Source organism: Dunckerocampus dactyliophorus, chromosome 1, assembly GCF_027744805.1.
Source record: "Dunckerocampus dactyliophorus isolate RoL2022-P2 chromosome 1, RoL_Ddac_1.1, whole genome shotgun sequence".
NCBI classification, from domain to species: Eukaryota; Metazoa; Chordata; class Actinopteri; order Syngnathiformes; family Syngnathidae; genus Dunckerocampus; species Dunckerocampus dactyliophorus.
In genome coordinates, this window is record NC_072819.1 from 46,788,210 (window position 1) to 46,813,078 (window position 24,869).

Below are 24,869 nucleotides of genomic sequence, written 5' to 3' on the forward strand. Positions count from 1 at the left end.
GAAACGTTACGTTATTGCAATGTCCATGCGGGGACGTTATTACGTGAGTTGTTTTGGATAGTGCAAATCAGTCACGTACGTTTGGAACGTCGGTTTAAAAAAAATACTAAATTATTTACCATCAAATTAAATGCTGTTGTTATTGTTATATTGGTGTATTTATAAATTATGTACATTCGTTTCTGTGGACACCTCTTGGTGTAAAACAGCATTATTGCGTGGAAACACAATACATACATTTATTTCCGGTATGGACAGGAAGTAGCCTTTTTTTTTCTTGTTTTCCAGGCATGCTTTTAGTCATTGTAAATAAATTAGTATTAGCTGTTGTTATTGGGTTACATAATGGCATATTAAAGGCTAAATGCATATTAATTATTGCATTACAATGTGTTGTGGACCTCTCTGGGTGTAAATTCTAGAAATAAAATAAAGAACTTGGACTGAAATCTATTCAGGGGTGTCAAACTTTTTTCACAACGTCGTCATGGTTACCCGAGGAGCCCTGTCACATTGAATCCATATAAATGTACAATCGCCGCATGATTATTACACATTCGATTTTTATGAGTTACATATTGGATTGTTTTACCAACAAATTTAATTAATTCATTCATTGAATACATTAAAGTCAGAAGCAGAAATTTGAGTACACAACGGCAATTCATTTTAAATGGGGTTTGACAACAGAAAAATAAGTATAGTATAATAACTCCAATGGCATGCAGTACAACTTTTCTGTCAAAATTGGCAGAACAAATACATTTAGCAAGAATGGTTACGTGGATTACATGTCTTTTGAATTTTTTGGACTTATTTTAATATATGTATAAATATATATTATTATTTTATTGTATTTTTTAAAATACTAATACATAATTTAAAAAATAAGTGGGCTGCACAGTGGCTAAGTGGTTAGCATATTGGCCGCACGGTCAGGATATCTGAAGGATTTGGGTTCAATTTTGGGTTCTCTGTGTGGAGTTTGCATGGGTTTTCTCTGGGCACTCCGCTTTCCTCCATGAAGGTTTGCACCTTTATGTGTGTGGGGTTTTATCCAAATGCTCTGACTAATATTTAAATTTTTTTTGATGCTCTGAAACGTTTCTGTGTGACAAACATGCAAAAAAATAAGAAATCGAGAAGGGGGCATTCACTTTTTCACACCACTGTAATTAGCCTCAAATTTATTTATTGTATTCAAAACTTAAGAAGAACAAAGTGGGGAAGAAGGACAAAGAAGCCAAAAACCTACCACTTCCGCACGAAATGGGAGGAGAACTTCTTTTCACTCTAACGTGTCGGACATGCCATGTCTGACTCCATGCAGCGTGACAGTAATCTAATGTCATGTCTGAATAATGGAACATTACTGACACCTAGTGGCTGGAATACTACATATACCTTTGTCTTTCAGTATTGTTTGACTAATATAATCAACCACGAAACAGCCATCATTTAGTAATTCATCCATTTTTAAGAGAGCAAGAATTGAACCTTGCGAGGGACGACTGTATAAAATTACAAGTGATTAAATTACCCAGCAAGTAGGTCCAATCCGTCCTTCAGTGTGCAACCTCACAACACTGTAGTATTGTATTGTTATTTTTTTGAAGTACCCAAACAAAACACATTGAAAAGAAAACTAACTGGCAGTCTCTGCGTTCACCCCGAGAACCAAAGCAACATTTGACAGAAAGTCAAGGTGCATCCAGCCATCACTCAGGTTTCCAAATGGCTTTTTTTAGTGGCACGTTTCCTCTTGCCAAAAAGAATAAGTAATTAAGGCGCGTCGCTGTGAAAAGAAGACGGGCAGTCTTGGGGGGTCGGGGCTGGGGGGCGCGTGGGGGGGACAATTAACATGTGATTTTCTCCCATACACCCTCCTGGCTCACAACAATTATCACAATGATTATCTGCCAAGCCTAGAACAAAAAATACACCCAAGAATTGGAATGATAAGAGAAAGTAGCTTCTAACGGTGTTACAGACCAAGGACACAGAACCTTTGAACCATCCAAATGACTATGCTGCTCAAGCTATTCATTTCGTCTGCTGTACAAACGACACGGGACGCATATTTGCCCCATTTAAGTATGCTCTTTTTCGACTGGAAAAAAAGAGTGGTTAGGGTTAACAGCGCAGGGCCTTTAAGAGGAGACATCATTTATTTAAACCCGTTTACATTAGGGAACAACGGCGCCCTTCTAAATCCCTTTCCTCTTTTAAAAGTCGAGATACTTCCCCTAAAAATAAAGACGCACAAGCTTTTTACATCATTTCACTGCTGCCTGCTCTTTCTAGCCAGAAAAATTAGTTCTGTGTCAGCAGTCATGCATGATTCAATGAAGGTGGCCTACCTGAGGGAAGACAATGAAAGCAGAAGGAAAAACAACACGCAAGATCCTGCTCGATTCGAAGTGTGCCTAATAAACTGGCGTGTGAGAATAATAAGAGAAACTACGTGTGATTGCGCTTCTGCATGATAAATGCTCCTGTCAAAAGTGCTCTTATCTTAACGTTTCTCGCCACCGGAGATGTCGTACTCTATCAAGTAGCGTCAGCGAAGAATTGATTTATTTATCTTCAAATGGCAAAATGGCTATATTCTGAGTGCTGATAAGCCAATTTAGCTCATGCTATCAGATGCGCATTCATCTAGCGTGGACAGGTTTTTGTTGGAATGACTCTTAACGGATAGTTCTGTTTACCCGCAGCCATTCATCCAAGCGCTAAGATGCCGACTGCTCATTGGTAGCCCTTATCACTCTATTTAGACTTTTTTGGTGGCAACATCAACACCAACGGCCTTGTGGCTGTAGATGCTGTCGGAAAAGAGAAAAGCTCTCTTCAGCCGTATTTCATGCAACTGCATTAGTTGCGAGAAACTCAGCAAGGATGCATTGGACCCTTTCATCCCCCGTCTTTCTTGTGCCGCCATGGTTTTGTATCATAGGTGTGTGAATACGACGTGAGGTTTTTGTCTTCCATCCTGGGAGCTCACGTAATAGCTTTGGAAACACAAACACTGTGTCGGAGAGTGTGTGTGGACTTGTGTGAAGACAAAGGCGTGTGTTTTCAAGTGCACTTTGAAAGAAGAGTGCATTAAGAAAGTAACCAAAGCAGTTGGCCAGTAAATGTCAAATAAACATGGAGACATTTTCACTAAAAAGGCATCTTTTTTGTTCACGCCACCTTTTTAGGGCTGCAGTCCATCCTGCTATAGATGCAAGTCGAAGGGATGAGACTTAATCTTTATGACCCTGCTTCAGATTATGTGCTTAGCTAATATGACACGGTATTAGAGGCGCTCGATGCTGGCTTTTTACCGACGTCAGATATACCGATATTGTCCAGCACTTCATTACCAGCGGTGTGCAGTCGCAGAAGGCAGAAAATGTAAAAATGAAAAAAGACAACAAAAATAAATACAAATATTTATCCCCTGAACTGTGTCATAAATGTTTCCCTGTATGATTCCAATCATTTAAACATTTTTTAAAGTACAAATCACTGAATTTGTACATTTTCTGAGCAAATACAAGGCAGGAACCTAAGATGAGGCTGTCGTGAGCATCTCCTCCCAGCCTACCGTCTGAGTGCACTCAGTGAGTGCTGATATAATACTGCAGAAACATTTATTATACACCATGACTCTATAGCAGCACCAGCTGGAGAGCTGCAAGTCAAATGGATGAAGGATATTTTTATGCTCCGCTGAATGAATGAATTAATTTGACTGCAATGATATCGTCCCTCGTTTATAGAGGTTAATTAGAATGAATGAATGAATCTCTGCGATATAGGATTCAATGTTAATAAATGAAATATTTTCTACCTACAGTCACCTTTACACTCCTATTACTCATTGTTTACACCATATTGCTCAACTCTTATGCTGGAGGGACGCTAGCTAGCGAGCTAACCAGTTATCCTCAAATTTATTTCTTCTATACTTGAGCCGAAAAATTACCACTTCCGCACGGAATGGGAGGAGAACTATTTCACTGTGTCATGTCGGACATGCCATAGCCGACTTCATGACTTCATGCAGTTTTAAGGTAATATAACGTATGGTAATGTCTCATCAATGTTGTGTGTTATTACTGCTGCCTAGTGACCAGAATACTACAATAATAGACCACAGTCTACCATGAAACAGCAATCATTTATTATGAGTAATATGTGAAAAGACGCGATATAGCGAGCAACGACTGTATATCCAAGCTCACCAGAAGGTGATCACACTTTTACAACAAAGTATCAGAGCGGAGAAGGATGGGGTGCATGCACTTCATATACAAATAAAAGGTAAGACCACAAGTGATCATTTATGAATTAATTGATTTCTGAAAATCCGTGATTTAGTGAGGGAGTGATAATCGAACTGTGATATTGCGAGGGACGACTGTGCCTGTCTTTTTTGGTAATGTTAAAGTTGTGAATGGAACCTACGGCCTTTTAGGAAAGCAGCGCATGCATCTTTATCCTGGCTACTCAATTTGTTTTGCCTCAGAATTCATTCATCCATCAATTTTTTTAATACCGCTTATCCTGTTCTTGGACACGGATGAGCTGGAACCAACCCCAGCTGGCTTTCGAAAAGAGTCTGGGTACAACCTACATTGGCCACCAGTCAATCGCAGGCCACGTATAGACAAACAACAAACATTCACACTCACATTCACACCTATGGACAATTTAGAGCCTTTAATTAGCCCGACATGTATGTTCTTGGCATGTGGCATGAAGCAGGAGTACTCGAGGAAAACCGCAAGCATGGGGAGTACTTGCAAAGCCCAACGGATACTTTGGAGACCGTGCTGCCCACAATTATTACTTTCTTTTACTAAACCAAGCGCAGACAACCTTGGATAATGAATGCAGCGTTTTGAGCAGATAAAAGACAATAAAGGTGCGATTTTGCTTGACTGAGTTTGACTGATGCGTGCATGTCAAAATTGGGTGCATGAATTCACAATTAAATAATGAAATATGCTGAAGCGATGCATTGATGAAATGGGGGAAAACAATCTCGGTCGGTAAAAAAAAACAGACGTGCTTTTCGGAGATCTCGCAAAACTTTACTATATATATACATATATATATTTGTAATAAAAAAAAATATATTTTTTTTGCATCACAATAACAATTCATTTACAAATATAACACCATGAACTATTTACAATTTTCACATTTGGAACTGAAATATGTGAGCTGGAACTGAACTGTGTGTGTGTGTGTGTGTGCGTGAGCTTGTGTTAAAATGTCCCTAAAATTTTTCTTTTTTTTTGTGCTGTACGCAATGTAACAGCTGCCTTTATGCAAGGGCTTCCACTTCCTGTCATGTGTGGTTCTCCTTCCTCTCATGAGGAACTTCTGCCACCTAGTGGCCGTTTTATGGCATTAAAATTGCTCTCAAGGCTAATCCATTGGTGAGGAGTTGCGTCAGCACCTTCTCTAGCCTCTCACGCAAACAAAAAAAACATAAAAGACGTATAAATACGTTGTTGGGATCGGGCGTTCGGGTTTATAAAAACGTATAACTACATCTTTGGTATTGAATAAGTTAATTTGAAGATGCAACGCAAACATCCGCCACTATAATATAACCCGCCTGTTTCAGCCCTCCTCGCGCGGGGCTCGAACCTACGGAATGGGAGTCGAGAGTGCTGAGCGTTGGGCCAAAAGCCCAGACTGTCCACCCAGCGTTCAACACGGCTCTTAAGGCTGAGGGAGTGACCTTTTACCGTCGTGCACTTGCGCAGCCACACCGGCTGACGTCCGTTACACTAACGTTGACGCAGCAGCATTTTTAATTAGTTTGGACTTTGTACCTTCTCAATGTCACAGTATCTACTCTCATTCCGCATCAAAGTGCCACCACTGAGGTTTAACAGCGGATAATGGCCACTGAATCTGGTAAATTATGTCGTACCTGTGATGTATGGTGAAAGTCCATTATCAAATTTGGTGTCGTAATTAGTCGCAAAACTTATTTGCTATAAGTATTGTGTCATCTCGCAAAAGTTATTGCATTATCTAAAAAAAATGTGTGATTTATTTATGTATTTATTTTTACATCATAATTATGTCCCCCCATGTTCTCTAGGGGGCTCTGTGAAGCCCAACTCTAAGCTTGATGAACAGAAAGATGTTTTTTACTCCGTTATAGTGTGGCCTCCACTGGATAGAGAACCCTAAAGTTTGACATTTCACTCATCTCACGCATCTTGGCAGAGTTGTTGTAGGTGAAGCGGTTTGTTTCTTGGATTTTCTTCACTTTCACTCTCAAAAGCCGTCCTTTAAAATGGTTTCACACAACAATCGCCTCCTCGAAACCAGCCCTTTTGCTAGGAAAACAAAACGTTGTTTTAAGCTTTTTGCAACAAACTGGCGGCAAATTCTGCACATTGTTACTATGACAATAACCGGGGGAGTTGAGGAGCGCCACATCAAGGCCACTTCCTCCGGATAGAACAGATGAGAGATCCCTCAAATGCGCTCAGCCAACAAGACAAGTCATTTGAGCGGGCTAATAAAACGCAGGTTAAATCTCCACCTGCAGGATCTGAAAATTGCATTAGTGCCGCAGTCTCTAATGACCTAATAAGGAGATAAGAATAGATGAGGAATTAAAGACCCAAGGCCATTGGTATAAGCAATGTAAGATATGAAGAAATAGTGCTCTTGCTATACTATTTTTTGTGTTGATAATTAAGGACAAACAAAAGAAATTCAGAGAATTAGTGCTCCAGTTGCCTCGAGAACCAAAGTGTGAGAGAGAATGGCTTTGAAGTGAAGCTGGGAGTGAAGGGTCGAGAGATGGGGTGACAGTGGCTCAGGAGGTAGCGCAGATGATCCAGAAACCGGAAGGTTGACGGTTCGATGCCTGTACCCAGTCACTGTCATCTGCATCATACAGATGCAGATAACCACCACCAGTGTGTGACGGAGTATAAGAATAATGGTTTCACTTCATTGTGAAGCGCTTTGGGTACCGTGAAAAGTGCCATACAGATTGAATCCATTATTATTATTATGTGTTAGTAACAAGTGGCTGGAAGATCTACTGTCACATGCAAATTACAGGTAATATCTTGTTATGCAGGCCTTCACTCATCCAGCAATGGTGGCGCAGCTATTATCCTCGCCATCCCACTATTATTGAGTGGACCGCCTCTTGCAGAACACGACGGCGTGTACATTCGCTACACGGGCATCTGGAGATTCCAAGGCTTGTGCAGTCCATTCAATTATAAATATTGTGTCAGTAGTTGTTGTTTCTGGTGGAGTAATCATCCAATTTGACATGAAGGAATGCTGTCTATAAAATATATATATATATATATATATATATATATATATATTTATATATATATTTATTAATAAAATATGCTTGTTCCATGGTTGAATACAGCCTATTTGTAAAAAAAAATAAAGCATAGTTAGGCAAGTGTTATATATTATTTTACCTAAATGAAGAATTTTCATGTATAAAAAATGCAAAATGAACTAAAATACAAATACAAGGCATTCAGAAGACGCATTAATTGGTGACTCTAAATTGTCCATAGGTATGAATGTGGGTGTGAATGGTTGTTTGTCTATATGTGCCCTGTGATTGGCTGGCGGCCAGTCCAGGGTGTACCCCGCCTCTCGGCCAAAGTCAGCTGGGATAGACTCCAGAAGTCACATTAGTGGTAAAAAGTATTTTAATGTATTATTGATTAGTTGTATTAAGTGTTAAAAAAAATATTACATGGCTCTCACGGAAATACGTGTTAAAATATGTGACTTTCATGGCTCTCTTAGCCAAAACAGTTTTTGACCCCTGACCTATATCCTAACCCTATTAACCCTGAGACAGTGTACAAAAACTGAGGCAAAATTTTGTTGAAAATTGTTTGCCAAAAATCGAATCATGCAAAAACTGGGGCGTTCGAAAACCGAGGTTTGACTATATCTAAAACTGATTATCTCACGTGGGATACGTTGCCAGTTTGAATGTTGAATATTTGAAGACTCTTTGCATTCTTGATAAGATGGGAAATGAAAAATTCAGCCCGTTGTGGCAAAGCGGTTTTCATTCAGTTGCCAGCGGTGAAGTCATGGTTTGCAAGGGCTTGGTGGGAAAAATAAACATGCGTGCAACTCCTCCAAGAGCAATCCTGGGCCTTTTTTTTTTTTTTCTTTTTCATTTTACATTTGGGACTCCTGCTGTGAATAGCTCACCACTTGCAGGCCTCACTGACTTCAATCAGAAAAACACCTCCAACAACAGGCCTCCTAATTTCCATTGAATTCCTCAATGCATAATTCATGTGACCTATGGTTCTGCTTCCTACTTACTTATATGGTGTATATTTTAAAGGTTGAAAGTTTCAATTATTAATATTATATGGCCTTTAATGGTTGACCTGCTTGTACTCTTGTCTGTTTTTTGATTCCTCTGCAATGCCATTGCAATGCCATTCAGTCGGTCCTGTCACTGACTGGTTAACAGTTCAGGATGCACTCTACCGCCCATGCAAGTTATCAGGGATAGACTCCAGCTTGACTCTGTGACCCTGAGGGGGGTTCTGGTCAGGGTTTCTTCACTAGAGGAAGTTTTGTCTTACCTCCGTTGCAAAATGCTTGACCAGAGGTGAGGGTACGAGCGTAGCTCAGCTGGTAAATTTTAGAGCTTTGCCTTTTGGCGCAGCTTTCTCTTTACCACACCAGTCTATGCAGCACTCACAATACTGCAGAAGTGCCACTGATCTGTCAAGCACTCACTTGTCAGAAAGGACTCACTCCCAACGATGATGCAATAAACCCTTTTCCAACTGAGAACAATGGCATCGGATTTAGAAGTACAGCGTCTCTTCCTGGTGTCACAGATGCCAGCTGGTGTAGCTGTGCAAAAATATGTTGGTAAAACTCACTCCCTGATGCCTTAAAGTCAAGCTTAGCATCGAGTTGACAGCTCGGGGCTTTTGGCTCGATGCCTACGACCCTCGACTCTCAATCTGCAGACCTTGGTTCAAGCCCGGGCAGAACGAGGGGCCGGATGGACCAGGCAGGTTACATTGGTGCCGTGACCCAGATGAGGGTGAGGTTTAGGGCGTGAACGTAATGGATGCGAGCTGGTGCAGCTGTACAAAAGTACTTTGGCAAACCTCACTCCCTAATGCCTTAATAGTCATGCCGGACATGGAGCTGACAGCCGGGACTTTTAGCTTTCGACTGTCATTCTGCAGGCCCTGGTTCGAACGTGGGCAGCTTCACACCGAAGCAGAAGCTGAAGCCACTAGGACAACAACATCTGAAAATAGCAGAGGATGCCACCAAAGAGGACAACCTCCACGCTTTGGATGCAAAAGAAATTTCGTCCATAAAGAATAAGAACAGAAGTGGTGGAGTCCAACATCTAACAAGTTCCACTTATTACCATAACCCATGTTCCTACCTTGACTGCAAAAGACTCCAACAAAAACATCTTCTATCTCTTGTCCATCAAGCACAAGTGGACTCCCTGATAAACCTACAGAGCTGTTTCAAGGCCAGGACAGGAAAAAACTGCATTGTTGCTTTTAAACCTGAAGTCCAACGAATGCTCAAACTCTCCTCTCCAGTACTCAGGAATAAGTTCTACCTTAGGTATAAGGTGAGAAGCACTGTCATCTCAGAGAAACTCGGAGTAGAACAGCTGCTCCTCCGCATTGAGAGAAGCCAGATGAGGTGGCTCGGACATCTGGCGAGGATGCCTCACGGACGCCTCTCTGGGATTCTGTTCAGGGCACGTCCGACCAGTAGGAGGCCTCAGGGAAGACCCAGGACACGTTGGAGAGACTATGTCTCTCAACTGGACTGGGAACACCTCAGGATCCGCCTGGAGGAGCTGGACAAAGTAGCTCGGGAGAGGGAAGTCTGGGCTTCTCTGCTTAGGCTGCTGCCCCCTGCAACCCGACCTCGGATAAGCGTACGGAGACGGATGGATGGATGCACCATGACTGTCATATTCTCAAGTTTTTCTTTTTTTAAGCATGTGGTCTGGTGGTCTTGTCCGAATAAAAATCTAGACTGTGTCTGCATACCCCTCAGAAAGTACGTAGTTGCGCTTTTGTTGTCTGGTTTTGCTCGCATTTGGTGTGTTCACACTTGCCGGGCGGACTGCGTTCGCTCTTGACCAAACAAAGCTGCAAGCGGGGCTATGAGATAGTCAAGCCATTTCAGGCGAAGCCAGTAGTGACTTTTGGGGGAAAACAGTTATTTGGAGATTTATCACCTGTGTGGATGCATGATAATGCAGATCCCATGTTGATTTATTTCGCACTCCCATAGAAGCAAGGGCAGAAGGAGAAACCGGCTGAATAGTCATCTGATTGGGATATAAATACTGTCAGCGGGGCGTCTGCCTCCTAAAGATTAGCTGCAGTACATAGAGCATGCAGACAAACAGCGTATGTTTGCGGATCACGCCTGCGACAGAAATACAAAGAGACAGAAAAAGAGAGGCTGCGTGCATTCAGAAAAAAATGCATCCGGAGTGGCTTCAGCAATCGGGAATGAGGCCTAAATATTTCATTTGTCTCCAGAAAGGAGGCTGGAAAGCGTCTAAACAGTCTGCTGTGTTGACAGGATCTTGCATAATATGGAGAGAATAACAGGTTTTATCAGAGCAATGGAAGTAGAAAATGAGGAGGACACTAATGAGGAATGTGTATTTCAATGAGATATAAATATCGTATATATTTCCTCACGCTCCTCTTGTCAGTAATCAATAGGGCCAGATGGAAGAAGTCAACCGAAAGGATGTAAAAAACCAAACACAAATACAACTATTCCACTCTTTGTGTGGGGTTGTCTCTTGTAACAAAGCAGACAATCAATCACCTCGAAGGTGCAACGTGCCACATCAACGAGTGGAAGCCTTTTTGAACTCCGCAACACATCAGATGGGCCCGTATCTTTTTTTCTTATCCTTATCAAGGTTAGAGTGCTTTCATATCAAGTCAGTACAGGTTGTTTTCATGATTGTGACCTTTTGACCGGGGAACGGATTATTTGTATTTCCATTGTGGGAAGAATTGCTTTGAAATCCAAACAAATCAGCCAAGCGGGTATCAAGGCTACTCAAGGCAGCCATGCTCGTGCATCCATCAAGCTGAACACATTGGAATCCATGAGTTCAATGAGTTCTTACTGCGGCTATTGCACGCTTATGTATGCATCACACGGGTCGGAACATGCAAATCGTATTTTAAAACGTCATTATCTACAACAAAAATGTTTTCCTTCCTTCTCACCCACCTTCTCTTCCTGTAGCTCCACTTCCTCGACTATCTTGCTGAGCGGTACAAAGGCCCAGACTGCATCCCACTGTCTGCAGCAGACACCTTTTGGAATTATCTCCAAATTCCCATTTTCACATGGGGTACACACGTGTACATTGTAATCAGCATTTTGCAGATAACGTTTTCAAACGGCCACAGGAAACTTGATGTGTATCCAAACTGAAACGCAGTAGTGGGCAGTACATTTGGTACCGAGGCTTCCAGCGGGGACTTAACCGGGCACATTTTTTCTTGGCAGACACTGGGAGGGCCAGTATTGTTAAAAAAAGAGTTAATAATAAATATTGCTGTATATTGCCATTCACCCTGACTTTGATTCAAACCCCGCCCCCTTGTGCCACTTGCATACCCACTGCGCCATCCAGCCACTTACAAATAAAAACCTCTAACACTGCACATATACGTACTACAATACCGTTATTAATAAAGCAAGACATCCACTTGACCCTTCATCTTCCATTACATCACCGCCGATGCCTGACTTTAACTTATTTATGTTTTTACTTTCATTTTGACGAGTAACTTTAGCAACTGGTAACTTCAAGCATTAGTGACTTCCACTGGTGATTGCCGGTGCTGGTAAATGTGGCGCTCAGCCAAGTGTAGCCATCTGGATCAGTTCAAAATCAGCAAAAACATAAGACTTTTAAATGGAATAAATCTACTCACCAGGGATGTACGTTCCTCCTCCTCAGTCAGCCATTGTGGGCGTAACTTGCCTCGAACTGTTTTTCTCTGATCGACTAATCAAGAGGACGGTCAAATGCTGACAGTGAGGTGAATCTGCTGATAGTGTGTATGTGGTGTGGGCCAGCACTTGTGTTTCTGAAGGCCCTGGGCAGATTACATTGACATGGCAACACATAGAGACGCTACGAAATGAAGATAACGGACTGTCGGGGATGAATTAATACTATTTCATGGAACAAATACTCGAATTTAAGTTGTAGGCCACCGCTTCTGATACCATTTAGGCCAGCAGAGACGGCCTTGCTGGCTCTGACTGCACACCACTGCTGAAATGCCAATGAAATATTTGTTTTTCCACAGTAATTGCTAAAACATGTCTTATTTTGTGCAAACTGATTTATATAACGCGGTATATAGCGTTATATAAACAAAAGCCAACAGTGCCTCAGTCATGTTCACACACGCACACACACTTACAGTCCATGACCATTATGCTGACTGATGCACTCCTATCTGATACGCAAACACACTCTCCGAATGAAGCAATAAGTCATGCGTTTGTATAAATGCTTTTGTGCACACAGACTGACTCTGGTATCAATTCTCCTCTGAAGGAATTCTCACAAGGAGTGTTTACTTCTGCTTGTAAGTCAAGCTTTGTTCAAGCATTACTTCATGACCCGAGTCTATGGACAAACACGCCAGACCAGACAGCTCAAATGTCCAATGCCAATTTCATTTTCTTTTCATACACACGCCGGTAGCGTGCAATACTGTGCTTGCCTGTAGTGGGTGCCAAAGATCAACAGATACAATCAATAGATAAATGATCCCTTTGAAGTCATCTCCCTGGAGTCCAATGCACTTACTTTCCCAGCCTTCTCCGTCCTGCCATCATCTCGATGTCGTCCACATCGTCAATACGGGCCCCCTTGATGACACCCACCCCCGGTGTTCTTCTCGGTCAGGAAGTGTCGGATGCCGGCGTTACGGTTGTCCTGCCGCAACACTCGCCTCGTCTCGCAGACCGAACAAAGCAAACACTGTAGGACGTGCGATGCGATCGACATCAGCAGTCCTGGAACTTTTCAGCTTTGTTTGAATGAATCTTAACTTAAAGGAAGTGAAATATTACGTTCTCACACAGAAACGTCACAGTACACTAGACCAAAATGATTTATTCATACAAGCATTGTACCACACACTAGAAAACATACTATTATCCTGTGAAAAGATAAAAGGCTTCCTCTGCGAGCACATATCCATGATAAGCGTGGCTTTTTCTCTTCCCACCATCTCTGGTGAAACCGAGTGAGTCTTTAAAAAGTGGGAGAATACTCTTATTCTGACACGCTCGCTGTTCGTCCGCCGAAATATCATGTCATCCGGTATTTTAACAGGGGCGATGAGGTCGCCAACACTGACCACGGGTCAGTGCTCGGATTTCAAAGTGGCTTTGTAAACACTGGTTTAAAACGCGCGTAGAAAATAGTGATTGTTTTTTTAGTCTAGCATCTCGATGGAATTGGACACTTATAAAGTGTAGTAGAAATATCAGAGGTGAAGGGAGAGTCTGTGGGCCGAAAGACAAACACCGAAAGTCACACCTCTTACAAACTAAGTACCTCTGGACAAAAACTTGTGCTAAGGCCCGATAAATAAACTGTAAACTCACAAACGGAACCTCTGACATACATTCCATATGTATGAAAAAGGAAACATTAACTCGACACACAAATCCTATGCCGAAAAACTGCAAAAACACAACAGAACAGTTAAACTGCGTTCCACGTGTGTCTATATATCTCCATTCGTGGCATCAATTTTACATCGCAGTGGCCGTGTGAGGGCCTCCCTCCACGACCATCCAGCATCATCCATTTTTCAACACCTCCCTCTCTCTCTGCACAGCTCAGTTGGACCACAATATGTAGAACCTATTTTACAGCACCTACAGTCTGGGACTTTTCATCAGGGGGCAAACAAATGAACTGACTTTCATGAACTTGGCAGGTGGATGGACTCGTATAACAACTACTACAAAATACAGCAAGTTTGGTAAAAGATCCCTTTGTATTTGTGCAGCTTAGTCTGCTCATGAGTTGGATTTCCGTAACCGTACTGCGTAATTCGGCGACTATTTCTAATGTGCCACGGAATGAACGTTTAAACATCTCCTGTAGTGAGAACCAGCCTGGTTTTACCGAGGAATTAAACAGCTGAGCATGCGGCGGCGTGATGGATGAGCTAATAAAAATAACGACGCTGCAGTGGCCTTTTGCACCCTTTCTAAAGAAGGCACTATGGGCGCTCTGTCGCCTTGTGGACCCAAATACCGCAGTGCCACTCAGATGTCAGTGGTCTGCTCAGAGTCATGAACAGGGCCGGTCCAGTCTAGTTTATGTCCCTCCACCCGATCCTCCTCCTCCTACGCTCCCTATAGGCAGCAGTTGTCCTCCTCAGCAGCCGTCTAGAGATACAGGTAGCTGACCCAGTAGACGATGTTGAAAAGCAAGAACGACGTCGGGAAGAAAACCCGCGAGTAGGAATCTAGTTCGCTGATGTTGACGTGGACGCGGCCTTTCTTCCAACCGCCTTCTTTACATTCCTCGTAGCAGCAGAAGAAGCTCTTGCAATCTTTCCCATCCAGGCACTGATCCAGGCAGTCGTCGTCGTAGTCCTGCCAGAAGAGAGCGTTGCTCGTGGGCATCATAGGCCGATGGGGCGGGCGACTGGTGGTGAACGATGCATATGCCTATGAAAGGGAGACACTTAGTTAACCTACTCTTGCACTTGACCTGCTACTTAAGCACTAGTATTGATAAGAAATATTACAAATAAATAAATCATTCATAAAAAATGCCCAAGTAATTGCATGGGAATGCTGAGACAAGCTAAATGTCTCAGAAAGAAATGAATGAATACTGTTGTATTACATAACATCAGTAAAATGGAATGAGATGCTGAGTCAGTGCTTTACAGCAGAGCTCCAACGTGTGGGTCAGTGGCTTGTTTTTCTTAATGGCCCGAGGCACATTGTAGAAATCAAATTTGCCAAATTTAGCAAAAAATCTGCACACAGCTCTGTCTTGAACCCCTTTAGAAATGGTGTGTGAATGATGACACATGCTCTCACTGGGCCGAAATGCCAAACACAGTGGGACCTCGATTAGTGTACGCACCGGTTAGTGTGTTTTTCGGTTCATTTTGAAAATGAACACCGACATTTTCCCTAGGTTTGTGTACATTTTCTGATTAGCGTACAATGTGGAGCGCATCTTGTCGTGTTATTCATACACTGTGTGAGTGCAACTGTGTCCTTCATGTATTTTTCCCTATTAGCTTGCTAGTACGTGGAAACAAAAACCAAAAGTCAGCTCTGTCACCCGTCAGTGATGTCATCAGCAGTTGACTCTGTAGTTCTTTTCTAACTAGCACAGTTACGTCACAAGTCTCAAAAAGGTTAACACAAAACACGTTTTTATGGTTTTACAATTATATTTTTACACGCATAAAACAATTCTACATGCTTATAAATGACGACTGAAAGGGATAAATGAACATTCACGGTTACTTTTACCTTCACTGAAGGTTGTTGACAAAGACTATGTGTTAATAAGACCAACATGGACACCACCTTTGTGTTTTGCCATGAGTTATTTCTTGAATTCGGTAGTATTTCTCACCTTCTTTATCAAAATGCTGGCACTTGCAACTTTGTTTGGCTCCATTTCGGGTTATTTTGGAGAGGCTTGTGGTGAAAAACACTACTGAATTCAAGAAATAACTCATGGCAAAGCACAAGGATGGTGTTGATCTTGTGCCACATCATGTCTTTGGCAACAATCACATCAAGGTAAAAGTCATTCATCCCTTTCATTCATCATTTATATGAATTTATATGCATGTTCAGTTGTTTTCTGCAGTAAAACAATAGTTGGAAAACTATAATAATGTGTTTTGTGTTTACATTTTTCGCTTTCTGGCAGGGATTAATTGGACTATTTCTTATGGAAGACATTGATTCAGTTAGCATCCACTTCAGTTATAATCGGACCTTGACGACGCTAACCAAGGTTCCACTGCACTAAAAATGAGGATTTTAATGTTGGTGAATACATGAGTGCATTTAGTAACCATCCCCAGAGACCATCAATCGCTCCAGACATCTTGCTATTTTGAATTCAGACAAAATTTTCGTGAGTCACCCAAACCTTTTCCTGTTTCCCTCAAATGTGCTGTAGTTCACATATCTGTTAGTGATGCAAGAGCAAAATCAATATTTCCACCGTATGAATTTTTGCTCTGTTTTGTTGCAGTTGTTTGTGCGTGAACTTTTCACCTCCCACTATTGTTTCATCTTTACCGCACCTAGCTAGATACGTTCCGGTCGGCAGGAGTGTCTCCTCCCCCTGATTACATATATGCCTGTATACATCTTCGTTTGACATTCACAATTCACATTCATCCAGAGAGAAGCTTGATTGGTTCCCTTCCGTGCGACTATGTCATCTAATAAGTAGACAAAAGACAACTTGGTTTCACTGGACATTCTTTATTGATAGAAACAAAACAGTGAGCATTCATGATTCATCCACATCACAGGTGTGGCATACCAAGTTGCTGTTTAGACGGCGAGACTATTGCACGGGTGTGCCTTACATTGGCCACAATAAAAGGCCACTCCAAAATGTACAGTTTAGCTGTATTTTGCTACTGTAGCTTGTTTTTCAAATTGCATGCGTTTAGAATGTCACTTAAAATGTTGAGGGAAAGGCTTCTTGAGACGTCATCTGTACTTCAGTGAAGAAGGTATCGGACGTTTCGCTCCTCATCCGAAGAGCTTCGTCAGCGAATTAACAAGTGCTGGTAGCCTAGGCCTTAAATACAGTAAGAGTGGGCGGAATTGGTGTGCCAACACCCTCCTCCTATTGGTTCCTTACACTAAGACTGGCGGAGTTGTGGTCTAATCCTCTCCTGCCATTAGCACCTCCGATCAAAGGGAAGTGTAGCTCCCTGTAGTTGGGTATGAACGACTCTGATACTGGCTCGTAAGCATCGACTGTTCTGGCTCGGCCCTAGATGCTAACGAGCCAGTATCAGAGTCGTTCATACCCAACTACAGGGAGCTACACTTCCCTTTGATCGGAGGTGCTAATGGCAGGAGAGGATTAGACCACAACTCTGCCCAGTCTTAGTGTAAGGAACCAATAGAAGGAGGGTGTTGGCACACCAATTCCGACCACTCTTACTGTATTTAAGGCCTAGGCTACCAGCACTTGTTAGTTCGCTGACAAAGCTCTTCGGATGAGGAGCGAAACGTCCGACACCTTCTTCACTGAAGTACAGATGACGTCTCAAGAAGCCTTTCCATCAACATTCCCTCGATGGACAACTCCTGTATGACTGAGAGCCTACACAGACACTTAAAATGTTGCTTAAACAGCTAATAAAGGTTCAGTGATGACGGCAGTTTAGCCTCAAATGGATTATCAATAATGCATCATTTTCAATGGAAAACTGGAGGCTAACCAGTGACCCAGAAAGGACTGTGTTCGACTTTCGAGGTACGGCTGTAATCTATCCAGACGCCACGTAGGTGCTGAGGCTGTGTAATGTTATCATCGCCACATTGTTTTTCCCTGCCTTTGTTCAATCAATAACAATGCTTTCTCCTCTCAGCATAAGATTAGTGGCATTCACACTCTGCATTCACACAATAATTGTTGTGTTCTATTATTTTTGGGTAGACATTGAACTCACAACCTCGAGACAACAAGTGACTCATGGCTTGTCCTTGATGCGAGCAGAAAAATGTTGCAGACGCCTTAAAAAGAGTGGGAGGCGATGATGTCAGCGGCGCCCGCAACCGACACACACTCAAATCTAGCAGCAAAGAGTGCAACAGGTTTATCGAAAGTGTTTGCTCGTGCTCAGCTTTTGTATGAATTCTTTAGTTGACAGTGGAAGTCTTCCCTAGCCTTGAGCCCTCGGCAGCCTCTGCGGCTTGACGAGATGGTGTGCAGTGATGCCACTGAGGTATGGGCGACAGGTGCGGCCTTGAGAACACCCGCGCAGAGCTTGGTGTGCTCTTTGGGTAACGGCATGACCACTGAGCATCTGCAGTTAATTGGTTAGCACAGACCCACCACAGCTAGCAAGGACACAGCTTTTTGTGCTCAGAGCATTCTTTGTCTTCATAAAATGTTTGCTCTTTATATTTTGAAACGAAAAACTGCTATACTCCGTCAAATAATCCAGGAAAAGGCAGTAAAGAGACAGGAAGAGCCTTACCATTTTTCGCATCTTGGCCGGGGGTCTACGTATAATATAGGAGCTGTAGTTGAGCATGGCGTACTCGATCATGGCGGCGAAGACGAACAGGAAGCAGACAGTGACAAACAGGTCCATTGCTGTCACATAGGAGACTCTGGGCAGGGAGTTCCGAGCCACTGTACTCAGTGTAGTCATGGTCAGCACGGTGGTGATGCCTGGGAAGGTCAATGCAAGGTGTGAGCAAACTCAAAGTCTTCATGCATCACGTCACCGGCGATCGCAGCATATACAGTGGGGCAGATCATTATTTCATCTCCTGCTGATTTTGTACGTTTGCGGAAACTGGTTCATAATTTTTATCGTGTATTTATTTTAACAAAGAGTGAATAGCAAAAAAATACAATAAAATAAAAAAAATATATATATAAATATATATATAATGCAAAATATTAAATAATATATATATAATATCATTTATTATAACAATAATTTCAAAATATGAAATACAGGTTATAAATTAATGTGTATTTGATTTGATTTGTATTTAGCGGCAAGAAATGTGCCGCCCACAGACCAGCGATGTGCCCATGAAGCACACAAATTAGTCCTGTTCATGTCTTTGTAAAATCAGCAGGATATCAAATAATTATTTCCCACACTGCAAGCGATACATACTGAGGTTGTTTCATGATTAAAAACAGGCAACCTTTTGAGTTATGAATGAATATATACAGCAATACCTTCGTTTCATTTGTTCCAAAAGGTCAAACGAGCACCGGGCTAATTTTTGCCACTGGAAATAATGCAAATCTAATGATACTGTTACAAGCACCCAAAGATATTTTTAAAAAAAACTTTTTTGTGGCGAATAATTCTAGTTTTACATGCAGAACGCAATGTGAAATAATGATGAATGACAAATGGATGGAACTTATTGTTGTTGAGGACTTCCAGTACATCCTGGTGAGATCGAATTCAACAGTGTTTCTCACCTTCTTTATCAAAGGGGCAATCCAAACTTTATTTGGCCCCATGGCGACTTATTTTAGTAGTTGCAATCAATAAAAAAATGCATGGACAGTGAGTCGGCAACGCCTAGGGTGCTTTGTTCAGGCACTCGATTTTGCGGAATGATATCGTACAGGGTAAACTGACTCCTTATATTTCCGGTGTAGAAGCCTCTACTTTTTTCTTAAACTTTGAACCCTGCAACTTACACGGCGTTCCTGCTAATTTATGACCATGTTCCCATCTTGTGACATCTCCTATACCTCAGAACTGCGACTAATCGTTTACATACTGTGCCGCTCATGAGGAAACGGTAGCTCTTTTGTTAGCAGGGGCCAATCACGGGCTATAAGGAAACTCACGACAAGCTTGTCAGCATGTCAGAAATCGCATGACTCACGGTGTCATCTTAGATAGAAGGCTAAAATCATCACACAGCAACTTAACACTCAAAAGGTAGCTAAGAAAAGTACCAATATGAGTTTAAAATAAAAAAAAACAACAGTTATTTGAACTTCTTTCCATAATGCTTTATTACCAGCAGAGCAGTTCATTGGCCAATGGCTGCCTGGTGAGTCAGACTGTGATATTGAGTAATGACCTCCTGCGTTCCTGATGGGTTCTGATGTGACTTTTTTCATTGGTCATGACCGGCTGGTCAAACAAAGATCTGTCTGGTCCTCATGACCAGACTCGTGCGCGCCATTTTTACGATGTTGACATGTGCAGCTTTTCTGTTTTTCTCTCTAAATTTAGTGGGTGCAGCTTAAACGGCAGTGTCTGATACACCGGAAATGAATATTACACCCCAACAAAAATCTTGGCTCGCATAGCGTATCCGACATGAATGCACCTTACCCGGCCACGTCAGGTGGCTCTTCCCGCCGTACACTCTGGTTCTCCCGTAGTACGCCCATCTTGCAATCAAAGTGAGTGGGCTTCACGAGCCTCGTACGATGCCCACACACGCTACGTCCCCAGCGAGCAAAACGTACGACAGCCTTACAAGCAGTGTACCTCGCACGCACGAGTCACACGCCGCACTCACGATCTAAAAGCTACCAACGGAGGGCGAGCGGCAAGCACGTGGGTGTCACGAATCACTTGCTCCGTGAGTACGACACACTCGCAACCCCTCTGATACCTTACTTCCTCTACGTGCTGGCCACGGCCAAGAAACTTCCCAAAAATTGCGGAGCCCGAGCGTGTGGTAACACGTACGTCGGGATGTAAGGCCCGCTTGAGTCGTCGCCTGGAAGGGCTTCATTCATTTCCATCATTTTCTATGTGGGAAAATGGATTCTAAGTGGGAGATGGCAGAAACTGTTTGACGTTAGAGGTTCCAGTGTAAACAGTAACTACTACTCAACGTTAGCTTGCCAATCGTAACAGCTTTTATAATGACTGAAAATTGCTCAAAAAAAAGCATGAATCAGAGGATTGAAGATGTACCACATTTGTTCTTGTGCGAGACAAACATGAAGACTAATATTGTTGTGTTCGGGAAGCGTGTCTTGACTTGTTCTTCAGCTCGTCCGAATCACGCTTTTATTCTTCTTCCCCGAATCGCACTTAATAATTGCAGCATTGCAAAAGCTTCACTACATCAATCATGATGTCATCTCAACATGAATGTTGCTGCCACTTCAAGGACAGATTGGACCGCTTCTAATAAGTGATTCGAAATGAGACCTGTCTCATCACATGCCGTCGTTAAAGACATTGTGTGAGGCCTTAGTCAAGTTAAATCGATTCATTCAGTGAGTGATGTTAAAAAAACGGTTGAGAGTGCGATGGAGTCGCGCATTGAGACACGAGCGGCCCATTTTGCCATCTCTGGCTCGTTATGCCGCGTCTTAACCGTGCTCTTCTTCTTCCCTCAGCCTCTTTCATCCTCATCTCCTACATGTTGTTCATGGCGCTGTTTTCACCCACCGTTTCCATAGAGACGAGTCTATTTCGAGCTACTCTGGTCTAGCGCTCGTCTTTGCACGTACTCACTCGTTACATTTAAGGTACATGAACAAGTCTCGTCTGCTTCCTCAGCTCTGTGCACATGCAAGGTGCGTGGTCCAGTGTTGCGCGCACTGCGGCTTTTCTCCATCAAATTAAGGCCACTAATCTTATTTTCACGGTCCTATTCACTCTTTGGGAATCGTCTCTGCACGATGCCATGGCAACCGTGGTGATGCCGCGTCTGCAAGGGCTACTGAGAACAACCTGTGGTGTAAGAAAAGCTGCGGCTCATATGCCAGAGCACATATGTAGTATGATGGTGTGATCACAGCAACTACGAGGGCAAATATGCTGTTTTCACCTGCAGGTCAACTCGTAAAACATATCAGAACCTCTTTTGGGACCATATGAAGCCGTGGCATGACGCATGTTTCTCTCAAAGCTGCCGATTGGGCCAAAAGTACTTCATGTTTCAGATTAACACATAATGTTATTAAAAAGGAGGGATGTCAGGCATAAATATCATATATTGGTATCAGTTTTTCTGCCAATAATGATATCGGCATACAGGTGATGACCAGTTTGCGGTCTGGAAATATTTACTAGTTTCACCTTTAGATTGTAAATATGCAGTTTGCAATGAAAGCGCTGGTTCTGCAAGGGGGGAGTAAGGCGTCTTCCAAGGGTCTTTACGTTGTTTTTATACGGACGTTTGTGCCAAATGTGCAGCTTTCCAAATTGTACAGTTACCAACATTATTTTTCCAGACTCTTATTTGTGAATTGATTACGACTAACCTGTCATACTTATTGATAGCGGGAGAACATCTTATTTTAGCTGTCTTTGGTCAGGATTTTATAATGGCTTTTGTTCAGACAAAATGTTTAAAATATGGCACTTTTTTCTATAATTCACATTGCATATATACTGTATATATGTTATATAATAATGATATTCAGGAATCCATTGTTTATTGAGGGTAATTGGTTCCAGACGTGACTGCAATAAGTGAATCTTCACCAAGGAAAAGATTCTGTATTTATAAATCAAATATTTCTGTCGTTAGAACAGAGAAAACTTGTTTACGACATTAATAGAGACCTTTAGACAGGAAATAACACACCTATAGTCACCTGTGCACTCATATTTAAGCAATTTAAGACATAAATAAGACTTGTGCTCGTGTGTTGCTGTAAATGTGTTGCGGTGGTCGGGGAGCTGAGTGGGCGGCGAACAAGAAGTGACTTCGGCGGTTCAGAGTTGAGTTTTAGCTTGGCAATGGGGTACCACCACGACAGCAGTCTGTAGTTAGGGATTATTGCGTCTGCTGTGTGATCATTTGTAGTAAAAGCCTGTTGGTTCTTGTGTGTCTCACAAGTAACATTACAGTAACGTTACTGACACCTAGTGACCAGTGTAGAATACTACATATCATAACAGCATTTTTGAATGAGATGGATTTGGATGACATGTTCAGGAATTGTCGGAAATGGGATATGGAAGAACTGGTTACATTTCGCGGTTGGTCTGGATCACCCTCCGGATCCAGGAATTTTTTTAATGATTCTTTAACGTTGCGAGATGAAAAAAAAATGGTCAGAGCACTTGGAAAAAAATATGCACAGGACATGTTTCCAACAGGTTCTACAAAATATCAAAGACTGATCCAGACAATGGAATAATTGCAGATAATATGATCCAGAATATGAAAAAATAGGGGACATTTGGAATTTTAATCATAAGAAGACACCAAATGAAGCTAGAAAGATGAAACAAACACCATCATATATCGCCAAGTAGCCAAATCTGGAGTGTGCCAACGGATTCGTTGTATCTTCAAACGCTATGGCGCTAGATCCAGAAGAAAACCCCCATCACGGAAAAGGCGATTTTTGTGAATAACTACTGAACTAATGGTGATATCATGATCAATCCAATCTCTAATGGTGTCTTTTAATGGTCAAGGAATCTAAATATGGAGATAAAACAAATGCAGGACTAAAGCTGATGGTGTAAATCACAATCTGGGGGGAACTATGGCACTTGGCTGAGGTCTGCGCTCTAGTTGTAATTTCATTTATTTAGCCATTTGTATGCTTGAAAATGCCTTATTTAGACAAAAAAAAAAACTAAAATGTGCTTAAATGTGCAGATTTTTGACTAACAATGGGGCGTTTTCAACCACGAAACAACATGGTTTATTCATTTATATATTTCTGAAAGACACATGATACTACAGAGTGAAGCCACGAAGCACACAGTAGCGAGGGATCACTGTAAAAAAATATATTCTATTTTTGTACTGCTTTTATTGGTCCTTATTCCTTCTTCGTACAGCGCCCAGACAGGCGCCTATAAATAAAATGAATGATTATTGTTATTGTTATTGCCATTCTTGCATCCATCCATACATGATTTATTATTACTCTTACGCTGACCATTAACACTTCATTCTGGTGAGTACATCGTCTGTACTCACTCAGGATCATACTGTTTCTGTCAACTCTGAACCCTTTAATCAGTTCTTATCTGTTATTATCATTAAGTCTGCTATGTCATTTATTTGCAGTAAGTACAGACTTGGACTGTCATTGCACTACACAATGTCTGCCTTATTACGTTCTAGGTATTCACATTTAGCAACGTCTACATTTGGAAAACAGGAGGTGAACAAATGAACTGCAACTGATGTGACACGGATGACGGGTAGGATTAAATAAGCTTTGCTTCTTCCTACTCCTTTTTGGACACTTGGAACTGTGATGTACTCAAGTGTAACTTGTATACATGTTCAAATTAAACCATGACCACTTGGAACTAAACTGTGTGTGTGCACGCGTGTGCACTTGTGAGCGTAGAGTGCGTAACCTTCTGCACGCTACACTCCTCCTCCTTGCTGCCGGGTGTGTTTATAAACGCAAAAGACCCATGCCGAGGTCTTATCAGATGCACTTCTGCCACTTTGTGGCCGTTCTTATGGCTTAAAACTGCTCTAACAGTGACATCTTTTAGTGTGCAGCTGCGTCATCACCTCTTTTGACGTTAAAGATGGATAAATACGTCTTTGGAATCGGACGTTCTGGTTTATGAAAAATGTATAAATACGTCTTTGGTATTGAATGAGTTAAAAAAGCCTCACCTCCCTTTTTTTAAGCCTTTAAAACATGTATGACCGTTAAGAATGTTACATTTTAAGACAGTCTTTTTGTACATTTATATTGTTCACTTACAGCAAGCTCTCATTAAGAACAGTGGCGAGTTCACAGCCCTACGCGCAGGCTCCTTATTGAGAGTCTTATTTATGCTAATTGTGCTATGACACATTTAAATAATATTTAACCGACTGATGTAAAGGTTCTACATGTCAACCACAATCTAATCTGGTCAGTGGTGACTTAAAGCCAACATCTGTCATGCATCCAGTGTGACATTAATTCCCTCGAACATTAAGTGTGTTTACTCAACCATACATTCATGTGCTGACTATGGTACACTGCTTTGCTTTTTCCTTCCACAGCATCTGCACGCTCGTGCGGGAAAGAAACAGCTCCCACTTCTCCTTGCAACTCCGTTTAAAGGACTGATACCACCTGAGTTTAT

The 24,869-nt window shown here is 42.0% G+C and overlaps 1 protein-coding gene across 3 annotated transcripts in view; it reads right to left on the bottom strand.

Annotated features, from left to right (window-relative positions):
- Positions 1 to 13,177: 13,177 nt before the first annotated feature.
- Positions 13,178 to 24,869, bottom strand: part of LOC129190337 (gamma-aminobutyric acid receptor subunit gamma-3-like) — a 93,832-nt gene continuing 82,140 nt past the window's right edge. For 2 of the 3 annotated variants that reach the window (XM_054792955.1, XM_054792938.1), the window contains 2 exons: positions 18,324 to 18,520; positions 13,178 to 14,784 (listed from right to left, as the gene is read on the bottom strand). In XM_054792955.1, the coding sequence (XP_054648930.1) occupies positions 14,500 to 14,784; positions 18,324 to 18,520 (482 nt within the window). In that variant the 3' untranslated portion in view covers positions 13,178 to 14,499. The remainder of the gene's footprint in view (positions 14,785 to 18,323; positions 18,521 to 24,869) is intronic. The other variant, XM_054792947.1, reaches the window with a different exon arrangement.